The sequence below is a fragment of the Acomys russatus genome, chromosome 20, assembly GCF_903995435.1.
Source record: "Acomys russatus chromosome 20, mAcoRus1.1, whole genome shotgun sequence".
Lineage (NCBI taxonomy): Eukaryota > Metazoa > Chordata > Mammalia > Rodentia > Muridae > Acomys > Acomys russatus.
In genome coordinates, this window is record NC_067156.1 from 11,463,583 (window position 1) to 11,480,930 (window position 17,348).

Genomic DNA, 17,348 nt, shown 5'->3' on the forward strand with positions numbered 1-17,348 from the left:
CACACACACACACACACACATGCTCCTACCCACAAACCTTCAAAGACATGAATGTGCACATTCAAAGGAAAAAGGTATAGAAGGGAAAAAAAGACATGGTGCTACTTAAATTGGTGTCTATATGAAACCTATGCACCCAATTGCCAGTGAAGAAATCCATAATCCCACAGGTTCCTTTTCAGGGCCTAAGAGGGATTACCCAGGTTTTCTGTCTTGCTTACAACCTCTCTTGTCCAGAGGGAAAGCATCTAATGCTGACTGGGCAACTAAAGTCACACCTTACCCAAGTCTTAAGAATGCTCCAGCCCCATTGCCTAAGGGCTTTCTGGGCCAGCATTCTCCTTATAGAAAAACAACTGGGCTACAGGATCCTTGGAGATAACCTAGAGGGTGGAAACTTCCTGAACGGACTTCTGCCACTTTCCTTCAAGACACCCCAGAGAGCACAAAAGACGAATAAGATAAGATGAGCCCTGTATGAACAGACATTTTGGGTTATTGGGTATAGCTAAACAATAGGGTGACCTCTCTGGACAGCTTATGTTCCTAGGACATGTTCCGAAGGCTGAGTGTGGGCTGTAGGTCAGTATATGAGATATTGAGAAGTTGTGTACATCAACCCTGGGGACACAAGGAGAATGAGGTAGGACTTGGTAGAGGGAGACAAGATGAACTGTGACATAGTCTCTCCATCCTTCTTGCTCAACACCACATAGAGCCAATGAGCACGTATTGGCCATCAGATTTGTTCCAGGTTGGACTAAGTCTCCAAGAGGGACCTTCTGAGTATCAGCTCCCAGGTCTAATCTGCACGAGAAAGGAGATGGCTTCAAGCAAAGAGAAGAATGTAAGCAGTGGCTCTCAATGAACCAGACAGAGATGGTGTCCTCAACAGGCCAATCCCAATGGCACTATGGATAGAGGTGGCTAAAATAGGAACACTTCTACTGTGTGTGACCATCTTACCTTGAGTTCATGGTTAAATATACAAAATAGCTGTTATTATCTGTGTTATTTTCATATGGGGAAATGGAGACAAATAATTAAGTTATCTAAACACATAAAGCTGGCGGCGTCTTTGTCCAAGCACCTTGCCCATGGTTGCCTGAATTGGAATGCTAATTCACACAACCTGGTGCATCTAAGGGATTTGATTTAGTGATTTGGCCTCCTAATGATTTTCTTAAGACCTGACGGAGTGATAGGCAGTCCCATGTAAAGCCACCGATTCTCTCTCATCCCCTTCCTGGAGGAGCCAGCCTTCCCAGGCGTTCACTGCAGGGGTCTATCTTGGAACAGTGTGCTTTAGGAGCCTATATTAGAAGTTGTTGAGAGCTAAAACTGAGAGTTGGGGGTGAAGAGATCAGTTTGCTAGTAACTCCATCTATCTCAAAATATGAAGTTGATTACCTATTATGTATACCGGGTGGGCCCGGGCCGACATTGGCTGTAACCGTGACCAAGTGGTCAGAATTAACACCGCTTTTGATCAGAAAAATAACGTTTGTCATGTGATTTTGATATATTTAATTGACAGGCTGTTATGACAAATGTCCCATTTCTCTCCAGGGCATCTCAACCTGAATTGAACTAGAAATGAACAAAACAATAAATCTACATCAAGAGAAACCCTGTCTGCTCTGCGATCACTAAAAATTAAATGGGATGAAAGATGGGTGCTGTTGTTTGTGTACGTGTGTGTGTGTGTGTGTGTGTGTGTGTGTGTGTGTGTGTCTGTGTGTGTGTGCATGTGTTCGGTGCCTGGAGAGGTCAGAAGAGGGCACTGGGTATTCTGGAGCCAGGGTTACAGGCATTTGTGAGACCCCAGGTGGGTGGTGGGAATGGAACTCATATGCTCTGCAAAAGAAAAGGGCGTTACCATCCATCTCAGCATACCCAGCCGCCTCTTTTTAATGCTGAAGGTCACCACTGGGGAAGACGAAATGTTTTAATAGATAAAGACACTTTGCACACACACCAACAAAATGTCCAGAACATTTGCACGTTGGCCTCTTTTATGTGCCGGCCGTCCACTATTTTGAATTCCGATTTGGGACATGTTGCTGGCCCCTGTGTTCGTCAGCCGCTGAGGCAAAGTTAAGCTTTCTCAGAAGAGGCCAGTGGGAGGACACACAAGAGCTTGGCAAAGGGGTCCACACCCTCTTCTCTATGGGCGGTTCGAGTCTTCAGTCTTCTTCCTGCAGGGAGCCAGGGGCCTTTGAGGTTCTTTGTCCATGACCTACATTTTACTGCCCTCGGGTTTGGCCAACAGTTAGCAGTTAGCTGGGGTTGTGCCCTCCACAGAGATGCAGACACTGTTCAGTGAGGTCTCTGGAGTGGGACAGCATCCCTTCTGTGCTCACTTTGACACACAGCTTCTGGCAGTGTCTGTGTCTACATTTGCAATTACCAAGTTCTTCAGAGGAGGGATCAGGAAAGCTGCTGGTAAAGGGTGTGAGGGTAAGTATTTTAAGCTGAGAAGGCCATACGGTCTCTGTCACACTGTTGAATTCTGATTTTTTTGGAGCAAAAGAATAAAGATATCCAAAGATTACTTCAAAGAACATGTAAGGAGCCTTGGATTTAAAAGAAATGCAAGCCTTGTGGACGCAGGCAAGAATTCACCGCGAACCAGCTTGCTGCCTGGTTTTAGCAGCCACAAACCAGAAGGTGGCAGCAGAGAGCTGTGAAACTGCTGGAGACCGCCGTGCCAGAATAAAAACCGCTGAAAAGCAGAAGCCAATTGGTGCGCTATTTGTCTGGAAACACACATTCAAACAGAAACTCGGAGCAAACACTCAGCATAAACAAAGCTCCACTTAGAATGAGGAAATCAGCCGCCATTAACCAAATAATGATGGACAGGAGCTAAGAATGTTGTAGAAGTCATGTAAAGTTTGAAATCATTTTACGATTAATGTAAAAACAAAAAACCACAACACCACAATAAAAATAAAAAATATTTGATACCCTATGAGCATATACAGGGGGAGGTAATCCCCCTCAGGAACAGTCATAGGGGAGGGGAATAAGGGGAAAATGGGAGGGAGGGAAGAATGGGAGGATACAAGGGATGGGATAACCATTGAGATGTAACAAGAATAAATTAATAAAAAAAAAAAAAAGGAAGGAAGGAAGAAAGAAAGAAAAGTAAAGAAAGAAATCGAGAGAAACATAAAGACTTTGCTGTTCAGGCCGAAGAAAAAAAATTAACGAAGCAGACACTTAGCTCTTGCATTTATTGCTTACAAATGGGATAAGTGCGTAGAATGTTAACAGCATAGTGTGAACAGTATACAGTAATGACTGTTTGCTGCAACGGCCGAAAACGGGTTGTTTTGTTTGGATCAGCCCGGATGCTTAGCCAGCCCCCACAGCCCAGCAGGGATTCCCACACTCTTGGGAGAGACTGAACCGGCCTGAGGGGATCCAACAGAAACTTAGCCAGCCACCCCAACCCAGGGAGCCCTTCTGCAAGCTCAGGGGGAGCCTAGCCAGCAGCCACAACCCACTGGGAGTTCCAGCACACTCAGACAGGACTGAATCTACCTGAAGGGATCAGGCAGAATCTTAGCCAACTGCCAGAAGCCAGAGGGTGGTATCTGCTCTCTCAGGTGGGACTGAACTTAGGTCCCACAGCCTGGACTGATCAAGCAGAAGCCTAGCCAACTGCCACAAGCCAGTAGGGGTTCCAACACTCTAGAGTGGACTGAGCCTATGCCCCCAAAGCCCCAGTGCTAGAGGGCAGGGTTTTCAAAACCCAGCCTAAGGCAACATGACTTATCTACACTATCTCGAACTGATCCTTGGGCTGCAGAGCACCATCACCTGCCTCTGATGACACAGCGGGGAGGCCAGGGTGTGGAGCAAAGTCTTTTAGAGCTGAAACCAGATCATCTGCCTGATCCAGGGAAGGGTTCCCTGTTCTCCACACATGAGGGTTCGAGACTGATAGACACTCACCAAAAAACCACTCTCAGCAACCAGTGAAGTGAACCAGAAACTACCTCCCAACATCAGACACAGCAAGATGACTAAGGCCAGCATAAAAACAAAAACAACAAAAACCAAAACAATATGGCATCTCCAGATCCCAGCTATCCCAAAGAATTCAACCCTGAGAACTCAAACACAAATGAAGCACAAGAAAATGACCTCAAATCTTTAGTAATGAAGATGATAAGGGAGGAAATGAATAAAATTCATAAACAAATGCAGAAAGATGCAGCCAAAGAGATTGAAGACATTAAAGAGGCCTATAAAGAGCCACTGGAAGAAATTCAGGAATATACCAACAATCAGATAAAAGAAATCAATAAAACAGTTCAAAATCTGAAGATGAAAATGGAAACAATGGTAAAGGAATAGACAGAAGAAAAGTGGAAATCAGAGAACTTAGAGAAGAAAGCAGGAAATTCAGAGGTAAGCTTCTCTAACAAAATTCAAGAGATGGAGAAAAGAATCTCAGGAGTAGAAGATACAATTGAAGAACTTGATGCAACCATCAAAAAAATGTTAACTCTGAAAGATTCCTAACACAAGACATCGAAGAAATCGAGAACACTATGAGAAGACGAAACCTGAAGATAATAGGCATTGAGGAAAAAGAAGACATCTGACTCCAAGGCCCTGAAAATACTTTAAATAAAATCATAGAAGTAAATTTCCCCAAATTAAAGAAGGAGATGCATATAAACATACAAAAGGCCTACAGAACACCAAATAGAATAGACCAGAAAATAAAATCCTCCCACACCATAATAATCAAAGCACAAAATGTACAGAAAAACAACAACAAAAATATTAAAAGCAGTAAGGGAACAAGGCCAAGTAGCATATAATGGCAAACCTGTCAAAATTATACCCGACTTTTTAGCAGAGAACATAAAAGCCAGAAGGGCCTGGCCAGAGGTCTTGCAAACCCCAGTAAACCACAGATACCAGATCAGACTACTATACCCAGTGAAATTTTCAATAGCCATTGATGGAGAAAACAAGATATTCCATAACAAAAACAAATTCAAAGGGTGCCTATCCACAAATCCAGCCCAACAGAAGTTACTAGAAGGAAAACTCCAACCCAAAGAGACAAACCACAACCAAAATAACACAGGAAATAGATAACTTCATGGTTGCAAAACATAACCACACAAATACTCTGCTGCAACCAACATCAAAATCAAGGGACTTAACAGTCTCTGATCATTAATCTCTCTCAACATGAATGGTCACAATTCTCCAATAAGATGACACAGATTAACTGAATGGATGCATGAACAAGACCCAACATTCTTCTGCATTCAAGAAACACATCTCAGCCACAAGGATAGATGTTACCTCAGGGGAAAGACATTGAAAGATCAATTCTCAACTTCACATGAAAAAAAAAAAAAAAAAAAAAAAAAGAATAGTTAAAACAATCCTGTAAAATGTAAGATCCTCCAGAGGAATCTCCATAGCTCATCTTCAAACTGTACTATATAGCAACAGTAATTAAAACAGCATGATACTCGCTGGTTGACTACTGAAATTGAATCAAAGACCCAGAAATAAATCCATACACATATGGACACTTTATTTTTGACAAAGAGGCCAAATCTACTCAATGGAAAAAGAATAACATCTTCAACAAATGTTGCTGGTCTAACTGGATGTCTACATGTAGAAAAATGTAATTAGATCCATATTTATCACCATGCACAAAACTCAAGTCCAAGTGGAGTAAAGACCTCAACATAAAACCAGAGATACTAAATATATTAAAAGAAAAAGTGGAGAAGAGCCTGGAACTCATTGGAACAGGAGACAACTTACTGAACAACCCAGGCTCTAAGGTCAACAATCAATAAATGAGACCTCATGATGCTGAGAAGCTTCTGTAAGGCAGGAGACACTGTCAACAGAACAAAGCAACAGCCTACAGACTGGGAAAAGATCTTCACCAATTCTATATCTGACAAAGGTCTTATATCCAAAAAATACAAAGAGCTCAAGAAATTAAACACCACCAAACCAAATAACCCAATTAAGAAATGGGGCTCAGAACTAAGCAAAGAATTCTCAACAGAGGAATACCAAATGTACGAGAAACACTTAAGGAAATGCTCAATGTCCTTAGTCATCAGAGAAATGCAAATCGAAGTGACTGTGAGATTCCATCTTACAAATGGCTAAGATCAAAACCTCAAGTGACCAGCATATGCTGGAGAGGATGTGGAGAAAGGGGAACACACCTTCATTGCTGGTGGGAGTACAAACTTGTACAACCACTTTGGAAATCCCTCTGGCTCTTTCTCAGAAAACTGGCAATAGGGCTACCTGAAGACCAAGCTATTCCACTCCTTGGAATATACAAAAAAGATGCTCCACCACAGAAGGACATATACTCAACATGTTCATAGCAGTCTTATTTGTAATAGCCAGAACCTAGAAACAGCCTATATGTCCCTCAGTTGAAGAGTAGATGAAGAAACTGTGGTACATTTATGCTATGGAATACTACTCAGCTATTAAAAACAAGAAAATGCTGAAATTTGCAGGCAAATGGATGGAACTAGAAATGATCATCCTGAGTGAGTTAATCCAGAACCAGAAAGATGCTCACAGTATATACTCACTTATATTTGGACACTAGCCCAACAGAGATGTCCCTGGAAAGTTTTCACTTAGCCAGAGATTGGGATAGATACTGGGACTTCCTACTGGGACTCCAGATGAGAAAGGTATAGGAGAATGGGGAAATAGAAGGATCCAGAGGGTCCTAGAAACCTACAAGAAGACTGTTAAGGCTGGCATATTTGGGCCCAGGGGATCTGCTCAAACAACTGTACCGACCAAGGACAACGCATGCAGTAAACTTAGAACCCCTATCCAGATCTAGCCAATGGACAGCACATTCTCCATAGTTGTGTGGAGGACAGGAACTGACTCAGACGTGAACTCTGCTGCCCCCTATTTGACCACTTCCCATTGGTGGAGAGACCTGGTAGCCCTCAGAGGAAGAGAAAGCAGGCTACCAGTATGAGAGCTGATAGGCTATGATCATATGGTGGGGGAAGAGGTCCCCTTCTGCCACAGAGCTAGGGGAGGGGAATAGGATGAAAGAGGGATGGAGGAGGGAATGGGAAAATACAAGTGAGGGGATAACAATTGAGATGTAATCTGAATAAATTACTTAAAAAAAGAATAACATAAGGCACCAGCCAAGGACAATACAGGAGGTAAACTTTAAACTCCTACCCAGATCTAGCCAATGGTCAGAATATTCTCCACAGTTGAGTGGAGAGTGGGATATGACTTTCTCATGTACTCTGGTGCCTCACATTTGACCATGTCCCCTGGAGGGGGAGACATGGTGGCACTCAGAGGAAGGACAGCAGGTAGCCAAGAAGAGACTTGATACTCTATGAGAATATACAGGGGGAGGTAATCCCCCTCAGGAACAGTCACAGGGGAGGGGAGTAAGGGGAAAAGGGGAGGGAGGGAAGAATGGGAGGATACAAGGGATGGGATAAACATTGAGATGTAACAAGAATAAATTAATAAAAAAGAAAAAGAAAAAAAAATAATAACATGCTTTAGCATATACCCCACTTGGTCGGGCACTTGTCTAATGTGTGCAAGAAAGACCCTGGGTTTGATTTTAAATTGCTATTTCATGCCTACACACATCTTAACCATATGATTTTAAGTTTTTTGGTGTGTATTGAATGTAATACACATGGTAATACACACTTGTGTGTGTGTGTGTGTGTGGTCATTATGCTTGTGTAGCAGGCCTTTTACCAGGGCTCTGAGAAATTCTTAAACCTTAAACTAAAATCTAACTACAAAGAAAGATTAACTTAAGAAAATTCAGATTAATTATTCCTTTTGTACAGTTAAGAGATGGCAATGATGCCTGACCTTGAACCTTTTTCTCATGTCTGCTATTTTAGTTTCCAGCTCATCCGTTTTTTGCTTAGCTGCGTGGTATATAGCCCCAATCTGGTAAGCCTGCTTGTAGAGCTGCTTGAGGTAAACGTTGTTTTTTATCTTCTCTTGAAGCAATGACTGGATTTCTTCCTCATATTCCAATTTGTTTCTTATGCTACAAAAAAGGGGAAAAACCAATGCACTTATTCTAAGACAATATTTATTTTACAAATATATTTAATAATAATAAAAAGATTATACTTTGTCTTGGCAAAATTACAAAATGAGCAAGCAGTTAACTTAACTCTGAACAGATAACCCATGTCTAAGATGTCTGTGTGCATTCCTGCTGGTTAGTCCAAGTTGGCAAGCTACACCTAGTCTTAGAGGTATATGAGTTACAGGAAAGGCTTAGCTTCCAGAAGCAACGTGTTCTCAACAACACCTGTGCACACCTGTTGAGATCTACTGATGCCTAACGATCATAGCCTAAAAGTAACATACCTTTGGCACTCTTGTCCACCACCTTTCTTTGTAGAAAGATAAAGTAAAATAGTTAGATAAAGTCTTCAAAAACTCAGAGACATACAGGATATGGCATTTAAAATGTTTTCATTATTTTAAAGATTCACTGACAATGAGACAGGTTAACTCCTGATAACACCCAGCCTACCTCAAAGAGGATGATGAGCACTGAGGAATCTCCTTATGGAGATGGTTTCAAATGTGACAAACAAGCCACTGGGGAAAATATCCTTGTTTTTACCAGAGACAGAATTCTGCCTTAAAAAGGGCAAGCTTCAGCAGGGTATGGTGGCACATGCCTTTAATCCTACCACTTGGGAGGCAGAGGCAGATGAATCACTGTGAGTTCAAGGACAGCCTGGTCTACAAAGTGAGTCCAGGATACACAGAGAAACTTTGTCTCAAAAAACCACACACACACACACACACACACACACACACACACACACACACACACACAAGCTCAAGCTTAGATGCAGGTCGAGTCAACGGCCAAGCTCTGGCAAGACAAGGTAAGCAAATCCTCAATAGTTCCTGCCTCACAAATATGTCTGTCAGTTTTATTGGGCCAGAAGGCTGAAGACAATGCTCCAACATTATAGAGAGTTTTATGTGACCATTCATGTAGCAAAGTTTCTAATCATCTCATTTGGAAAGCTACTAACTTGCTCTCCAGTATACTCAGACAAAGAATTTTATGCCTTCTCAAGTCTCTGATGGGGTTGAAAACCAGATAGTTTTACTACTAAGCTTAGTTGTTTAGGGGTTAAGACGCTTTTAGGTCTAGATAGACGTTTTAAGTTGATGGTGACGAGGTATGATAGATATTGATTTATATTCTGAATTTTAGAAGCACTAAGATGGGAAAGATGTTTTCTTCAGGGCTGCCAAATACAAATAGCCAAAGCACTAAGAATGTAGAATTTGTATAATTACTGATTGTGTTCATGGTTCTTCTTGCTGCGGCTAGTTTATTGTATAAATATGTAATAATATGATTTTATAAAAAAATTAACAAAAATTATGTTATTGATTAATTTGGAATCTCATGTCATACACTGTGATTGTGCTCACCTCCTAGTCTTCCCATGTCTACCCCCTCCTCCATTATCCCTCAACCTCTACCCCAACAACAAAAGAAGGGTAAAAAAAATTTTAAAGTCCAGTTTGTGTTGTCCATATACTTGCTGGGGCATGGTAAAATCCCTAGTGCCTGGCCACCCAAGGGAGGATTAGTCTTTCTCCTCCATCAAATGAGGAGAGCCCTGTAGTGGCTGGAGGGAGGCAGGGGTAGCTCTCCTGTTTCCAGGGACATTAATATGGATTCAGGCAGCAGCCCAGACCACATCTGTGTGGATTTCATTGATAACGGGGCCCGCAGACATCTACACAGCCCTTGGCAGTATCAGGACCACAAACCTACTCATGCCCTTGGCAGGGCCACAGGCCTCAGTGTGGCCTCAGATGGCTACCCATACCACTCAGGACAGCCGCCACGCTGAACATCAGTGTAACCCCCATCAGTTAGTAGTGCAGACTGCGTATGTCTACATGGATCTCAGACTTCATCAGACCGCGGGGCAGCAGCATGGACTACAGACAACAAATGGCCTCTGGTGATATCTTGGACTAAGTGGTCCTTTGAGGAGGTCCAGTCCAGAAAGTGAACCTTTCCTCATCTCTGGCCCCCAACACTGCTCAGAGCCATGGGAATCCTAAGGCCTGACATTGAGTTTGGAGGCTGAATCTGCATCTTCATAAGCTCCAGCCTGTCGGACACCATCCTGCTGACCCGATAGGCAGTGACAGCATGTTGACATCAGCCCTCTGTCTTATCTGTCACTGCCGTCACATCTCCATTTCTGCCTCTCTCCACAGCACATGTACAATACCTTTTCCACCCCCTCTCTTTCCCACTTCTCCATCACATGTGTGTTCGTTGTACTGGTGGTTGAGTGTCTTGTGCTTATCATTCTTTTGATTCACAGAAATGGTGGTTTTGCCAAAGAATGCTTTAAATGGAAACAGGAAAACTTTAAGCAAAGCCTGGGCTCCGTTGATTTCCAGACTCTACCACTATTGGTATTTTGCACCAGATGAAAAAAATTTTTGTAAACAGAGAGTGTACCTCGTGGTGAATATTTATCAGCATCTCCTCTGCAACAATGTACTGGAGGGTTCTGTGTCTATTTGGTGCAAACTAGACTCATCGGAGAGAAAGGAGTCTCCGTTGAGGAGATGGATCCATGAGACCCAGCTGTAAGGCATTTTCTCAACTAGTGATCAATGGGGGAAGATGTAGCCAATTGTGGGGTGGTGCCGTTCCTGGGCTGGTGGTCCTGGGCTCTGTAGGGTAACAGGTTGAGCAAGCCATGTGTAGCAAGCCAGCGAGCAGCACTCCTCCACGGCCTCTGCATCAGCTCCTGCCTTCAAGTTCCTGCCCTGCTTGACTACCTGCCATGACTTTTGGCGATGAACAGCAATGTATAAGTGTAAGCTGAGCAAACGCTTTCTTCCCCAACTTGCCTTTTGGTCACGGTGTTCGGTTGCAGCAACAGACACTCTTAACTAAGACAAGCAGCATCTCAGTTTGACAACCAAGCATTTTTAGACATTTCTCAGTGTCTCCTGGATACGATGCAACATCTTGCCAGCTGAGAACTGTATATAACCCCTGATGAAGACAGCACTTCTCAGGCCCAGCAGTATATGACAATCTTATGAAAGGCATTTAACATGACTCTGTGCTTTGGAAAATCCTGCTGTAGTTGACTTGGGGCAAAGCTCCAGCATGACCTTTTTCAAACACCTCAGATGATGATACTAAAATGGAATGAGGAAGCAAAGCCAAATTGATTAAAAATGTCTTTCCTATCATATGGTGATCTTAAGACTCACAGACTGCTGGGCTGGGCTTTCTGGATAGGAAATCAGGACTAAATACGGGCTAGACATGAATTAGCCCCCAGGTGGCACTGCTAAAACCTGGTTCTAGAACACTGTTCAAGAAGCTTTGCTTAAACAAACAACCCCCAGGACACTGGGAAGAGTAAATGATGTGGCCAACTCCTAGGTGGAGAAAAAAGCTGTAAATACAACTGATGTTGAGCTGCACTGTTCCCAGAAGACTAAGTATGTGTGAATAAGAATATGCATGCGTTCTTAAGACAGTGTGGCTCACAAGTCTGGAAAAATAAATGGCACCACAAAAAAAAAGAAAAAGAAAAAGAAAAAAAAAAATCAAAGCAGCAGTGGAGGACAACCATCAGAAAACTGCCTGAATTATTCCATCAGAGAGTGAACAGGGAAGGTGTCATTGTATAGTGAAGTACCCGTGACCTTGTGCTTGTGGGGAAAAGACCCACGTCACTAACCAGATATTGCCTGTAGGAGTGAGGGCATTGATAAAAACAGATGTTGAAGGCAAAACTCAACCTGCACTCTGTTTCATTTGGTGCATTAATATTGTCCCTGATATCATCTGAGGATGTTTGTTATCACTCACAAGAGCGCTGGAAATGGAGAGTCCAGTAATACTAGATTGAATCAAATAATATCAAGGAGAGAAAAAAAGGATGGGGATAAAAATATGGCAGTAGGAATAAGACGAGAGAAATGGAAACAGCTATGTTTATATAACAAATAGATGTGAGGGCTGGAGAGATGGCTCAGTTGGTAAACTATTCAAGAGCATGTGTTAGTACATGAGTTTGAGCTCCAGAACTCACAGATAAAAAGAACCACAGGGTTCGGTAGCTACCCAACTTAGCTGAATTTGTTACCCACAGCCAGTGAGACATTCTGTCTCAAGTAAAGGTAAACGGTGCTTGAGGGATGGATGACACCCAAGGTTGGTCTCTGGCCTCCAAATACACCTGCATATACATGTGCCCTGGCAAACACACAAGTAATATGCAAACATACACACAAAAATTAATGAGAAAAAAGTAAGGAAATGTGAAACATATTTTAAAGCTGTTTGTTAGTATACCGTTTTGACTCCAACCCTCTGGAGGCTGGGGCAGGATCATAGGATTGCAGAGAGTCTTTGATTCACACTGAGACTGTATCAGAAACTAAAGTGTGTTCTGAACAGGAAGGGATGGGTTGAGACCAACTGAGGACAGAGGCAGCTAATGGCCTTGAATAGGAATTTCCATTTTTTTGAGTGAACAATATAAAGGAATACTGTTACTGCAGAATAAATGTAACATGAAGCTTGTCATAGCCATCATTCTCCTAATATGAGTAGGCTACAGTATCCATTTAGAAGTCTCATTTCTGCATATACTTTTGTATGGGATCTGCTGCAATGTGTAAATCTAAAGACTTCAGCTTTGGATCCACTATCTCCCATTATCTATAAGTTCTCTCTCTCTCTCTCTCTCTCTCTCTCTCTCTCTCTCTCTCTCTCTCTCTCTCTCTCTCTCAGGCATCATGATAGTTGAATCTGCAGTTTTGTAGCAGAATTGTGATTAGCCAAGAGTACACCTTCATCTTATACATTTTACAGGACTATTTACCACGTTTGTCTGATTTTTTCTAATATTACTCTTTTACTTTCTTCCATTCCTGCAATCATTTTAAACTCACCTTAGATGTATCTAATATTTTCATTATCTAAGTTCTAAAATAATAGGATTAGAATATATGCTCAAATTATATAATTATTCTATTATTTCAACTTCAACTTCTTGTGAGGTAAATAAACTGCTTTCAACTTTCATTCAGGTGGATATTTTCTGATGTGTTTTATGATTGCATGAGCCCATTTAAAAACCCTTTCCTTTATGGAAATAAAGTGAGGCCTCAGTCAAGAGTTTCTTCCTTGAGCAAATACATGGAGTCATAAAGATGAAGGTATGAAAATTCTCTTTGGAGATTTACTCTGCCTTAAGTAACAATAGCACTTCCTTGAGCCATTTCTCAGAAAAATCATTACACAATGAAGTCACTGGCCTTTCTATCTCAAATTTTAGCTTACAGGATGTCACATAATATAATAAAATTGAAAATTTTCTACTTAGAATACTATTCATCTTAAAATATTTTTCAACACATACTTAATGCATGTTCACAAGCCAGCCATGGCACACACCTTGAATCCCAGAACTCTGGAGCCCAAAATCAGGCAGATCTCTGTGTTTGAGGACAACTTCTCCTACAGAGAGAATTTTAAGACATCTAGGCCTACACAGAGAGACCCTGTCTTGAAAAACAAAACAAATGAACAAACAAACAAAGCATGTTCCCAATGCATCTGGCACTAAGATGGTCATTGAGGATCTAAACTCGAAAGGAAATACAATATGAATAGTAGCTACTGACTTTTCCAGAGTGGTTACAGGAAACTGGATATTAAAAGGCTGTTTGTTTGATTGTTGTTTTAAATTCTGAATGTAAAATCTTCACTAAGCCTGCATTATTTCTTAATGGAAAAGAATTAAACAAGTTCAGCATCTTCACAGAAAAGGGAACGTGATAGGAAAGCACACAAATGCATTTTAAAAGACAGGCATGCCTGTAGGTGTGCATGAGTGTATGCACTGTAGAGCTAGCGATGGGACCGCATGAGAGAAGCAAAGGATCTTAAGTGGAAAGGGCTCGGGTGAAGCGGAAGCAGCAGATTATGTGTAGCTTGGTGTAAGAGCAGAAAGGAGGACTGTATCTAAAAAAGGGGAGTTGACTCAAGGGGCTATGGAGGACAGTCAGGGAGGGGTCAGAGTAGAAAAATTATGCTGCCCTGATGAAGCAAGTACTTTGTATGCTAACTTAAGTTTTACATCATCGCTAATGGCTAAAGTAATCTCCTCCTGTTTGTGTTCCATAGTTAGTAGCCAATAGAGAAAGTACTGTTTCTGTCGTAACTTCTTTCTCATTTAGCTTCATGGGAGGCAAGAAGTCGGTACACGTAGCGACTTTGTAGCCTGCATATAATGCTAATTTATTAAAAATATAAACAAATGATTAAATGCACTGTTGTTGGACTGAGTTGACCATTTTATTTAATGATTTATTATAATAGAACCATTATATGGGTATGCCAGCTCCCTCTGGTTTCAAAATGAACATCCAAGTACTCTCCTCATCCTGACAAACATATGAGTCGTTGTTGGAAGGCCCTGCTATTTAAGGTCTCAGGCCATCATGCCCAGACAGCTGTCTTGAGCTTGATGCAGAACAGAGGCCTCCTTATCTCAGCAGGGGCTTCGTTCTCTGTCTGAATTCATCTGGAGAGTGTCTCTAAGTAGGACCTCCACCCCCAAGAGAAGTCACGTAGCCCACGGCCAAAGGGCAGGTTCAACCTCCTTCCTCCTGATAAGACCTTTCCCAACAAGTATATAGAATTCCTGATATGTAAATAAAGCATTATTGCACTGCAAGCCCCAGTCCATAGTGTATACCTGCCCTGGGAAGCCTACGCCCATTCCCTAAGCACTACACAGCCTCCATTGACCCTAATAAAGTTGAGGGGTCTCACTGAAGCTGATCCCATAGGTCACTCTGTCATACTCAGCAGCCATCTGAACCCCCTCACCCCGTGTACGTTGTCTCTACTCCCTTTACCCTTATAGGCCAGTGGCTGATGTTTTCTGGGGGGTGGGGGGAGGAGAGGGTCACATATCATGGTCAATGGGAGCTGCTGGTGTGCTTTCCTAGACAATATTAGGATGTTTACTAGTCTTGACACTATTAAATTTTGCCTGGTGAAAACATTATGATTATCAGGTTCTCATAGGCTGTCTGCTACTGAAATCTGTCCTCAATGATTTTGACAAATAATGTGAAATAATTTAATGCTATGATGTGTGTTTATAACTACACACTGGTTTTCACAGTTTCATTATCTATCAGATTTTCTTTATTGATTTATATTTGATAAAGACGCTACATATATCTTTCAGGTGGCTATGGCTTACCACGTCATTGATTAAATGATGTGAATTATTTGGCAATTTTTTCCTTTATTTTGGTGTTAATTTCTGACTTTATGAAGACTTTGATTGTCCAAGATAGATTTTTGTTTGCAATGATTGGTAGGGGTGAGGATTTACTTTTTTATTGGGAAGACATTCATTCTCTGCTGCACTGAAGTGTCACTTCTGTTACGAGTCATGAGAAAGAATGTATATGGGTCTGATGCTGAAGCTTCACTACCACTGACCAACCTGACACTGTCAAAACACAAACAAACAAACAAATGCACCGTAGAAACTGAGATTTGTGACAACAATGTTACTGTAATTTCACAAGCTGGAATTTCCTTCACCATTCTCATTAGAATGTCATCATTTTAAGTTGTAATAATATTTGGAAATTTACTTCTTGTTATTGACTCATGGTTAAAAAGTTGATACTATTTAATTCCTTTCTTTTAATGGTAGTTGTCATTTTCTTTCATAGAAACTCCCTATTTCCTGTTCATAATGTAACTTTTGTTTGTGTTTTATTTGAATCTTCTAAACAAAAAAAACGTTAGCCCATTATATTTTTAAAGTAAATATCAGTGTCATTACCAACCAAGATGTATGCATTTGAAGGATGCCAAAAATAATTTTATTTATTGATTCTGGTCTATTAATATTTTTGGGAAAATTTATAATATCTGTGACCAAAGCCTTAAATTACCCCAGAAAATTAAATATCTTGAAAATTCAGAATTTTAAGAGATATGAAATCATAAATATGAAGATTCTTGGAGTTCAAAGTACTTCTACATTTAATATCTATCAACAATCTTCATAAACTCCATTGTTTAGAACATGCATCAAGATAATTTTAGACAATGATCCTTCTACTTTTCCATAACTAATTCCCATAAAGTTATATCAAATATATGACCCTGTTTCCAATATTTTCAACTTTCATTTTCTTTCTTTCGCTCGTTCTTTCTTTGTTTCTTTCTTTCTTTCCTTCTTTCTTTCTTTCTCTCACAAGCCTTAAATTGTGCAATGATCACTACAATGAAATCTTTGCAGATATTTTTCCGCATGTTCTAAGTAGGTTTCTGTGCCTGTGATAAAAAAATCATGACCAAAAGCAGTTTGGGGAAGAAAGGGTTTATTTGGAATATAATTTAGCCCCACACTCTAAGATTATTTCCATAAACCTACTGAAAAGACAACCTTGTCAGGCTCATCACAGCAAAAGCCCACTTCTGGTACCAATTTCTACCCTGGTTTGCTTTATGTTACTGTGATAAACACCATGATGAAAAGTAACTTGGAGAAGAAGAGGTTTATTTGGTTTATATATCTAGATCACAGTCCATCATTGATGGAAGTCAGGACAGAAACTCAAGCAGGAGCAGAGACAGGAAACATAGAGGAAAGCTGCTTCCTTGCTTCCTTCCAGGCTCGTGTTCAGCTACTTTTATTATGTCTCTTAGGATCACTTGCCCAGGGATGACACCACCCACAGTGAGATGAGCCCTCCCCATCAATCAGCAACCATGAATATGCCCTATAGAGATGCCCACAGGCCAACCTAATGTAGGCAATCCCTCATATGAGATACCATCTTCTTAGATATGTCAAGGTTTGTGCCAAGACTATTTAAAAAAAAACCAGAACAGATCATATGTCTCAACTGAATCCAAATATACTAAATGACTTAGTATCTATTTGCCACATTGGTCTCTAGCTTTGTAGTGCTTTCTTATGGCTACTGGCCACATAAAAACTCATGGCACTCACACATGCACACTCATGGAGGGTACACACATACACTCACCAACACGGAGTGGGAGGGTACACAAAAACGTCATTATCTTACTTATTCCCTGATTTAACATTAGTTCTTATATCTGAAATTGTCAATATACTAAGTATATTTGAATGTTCACTAAATGTCACTTAATTTGAAACCCAATTAACTTGCAAATAATTTGATAAGTGAAGAAAACTTTA

General features: G+C 41.1%; 1 protein-coding gene across 1 annotated transcript in view; it reads right to left on the minus strand.

The window, feature by feature from the left end:
- Positions 1-17,348, minus strand: part of Ccdc178 (coiled-coil domain containing 178) — a 293,005-nt gene that overhangs the window by 216,502 nt on the left and 59,155 nt on the right. Inside the window, exon 13 of the mRNA XM_051163972.1 lies at positions 7,906-8,089. Coding sequence (XP_051019929.1) covers positions 7,906-8,089 — 184 coding nt within the window. The remainder of the gene's footprint in view (positions 1-7,905; positions 8,090-17,348) is intronic.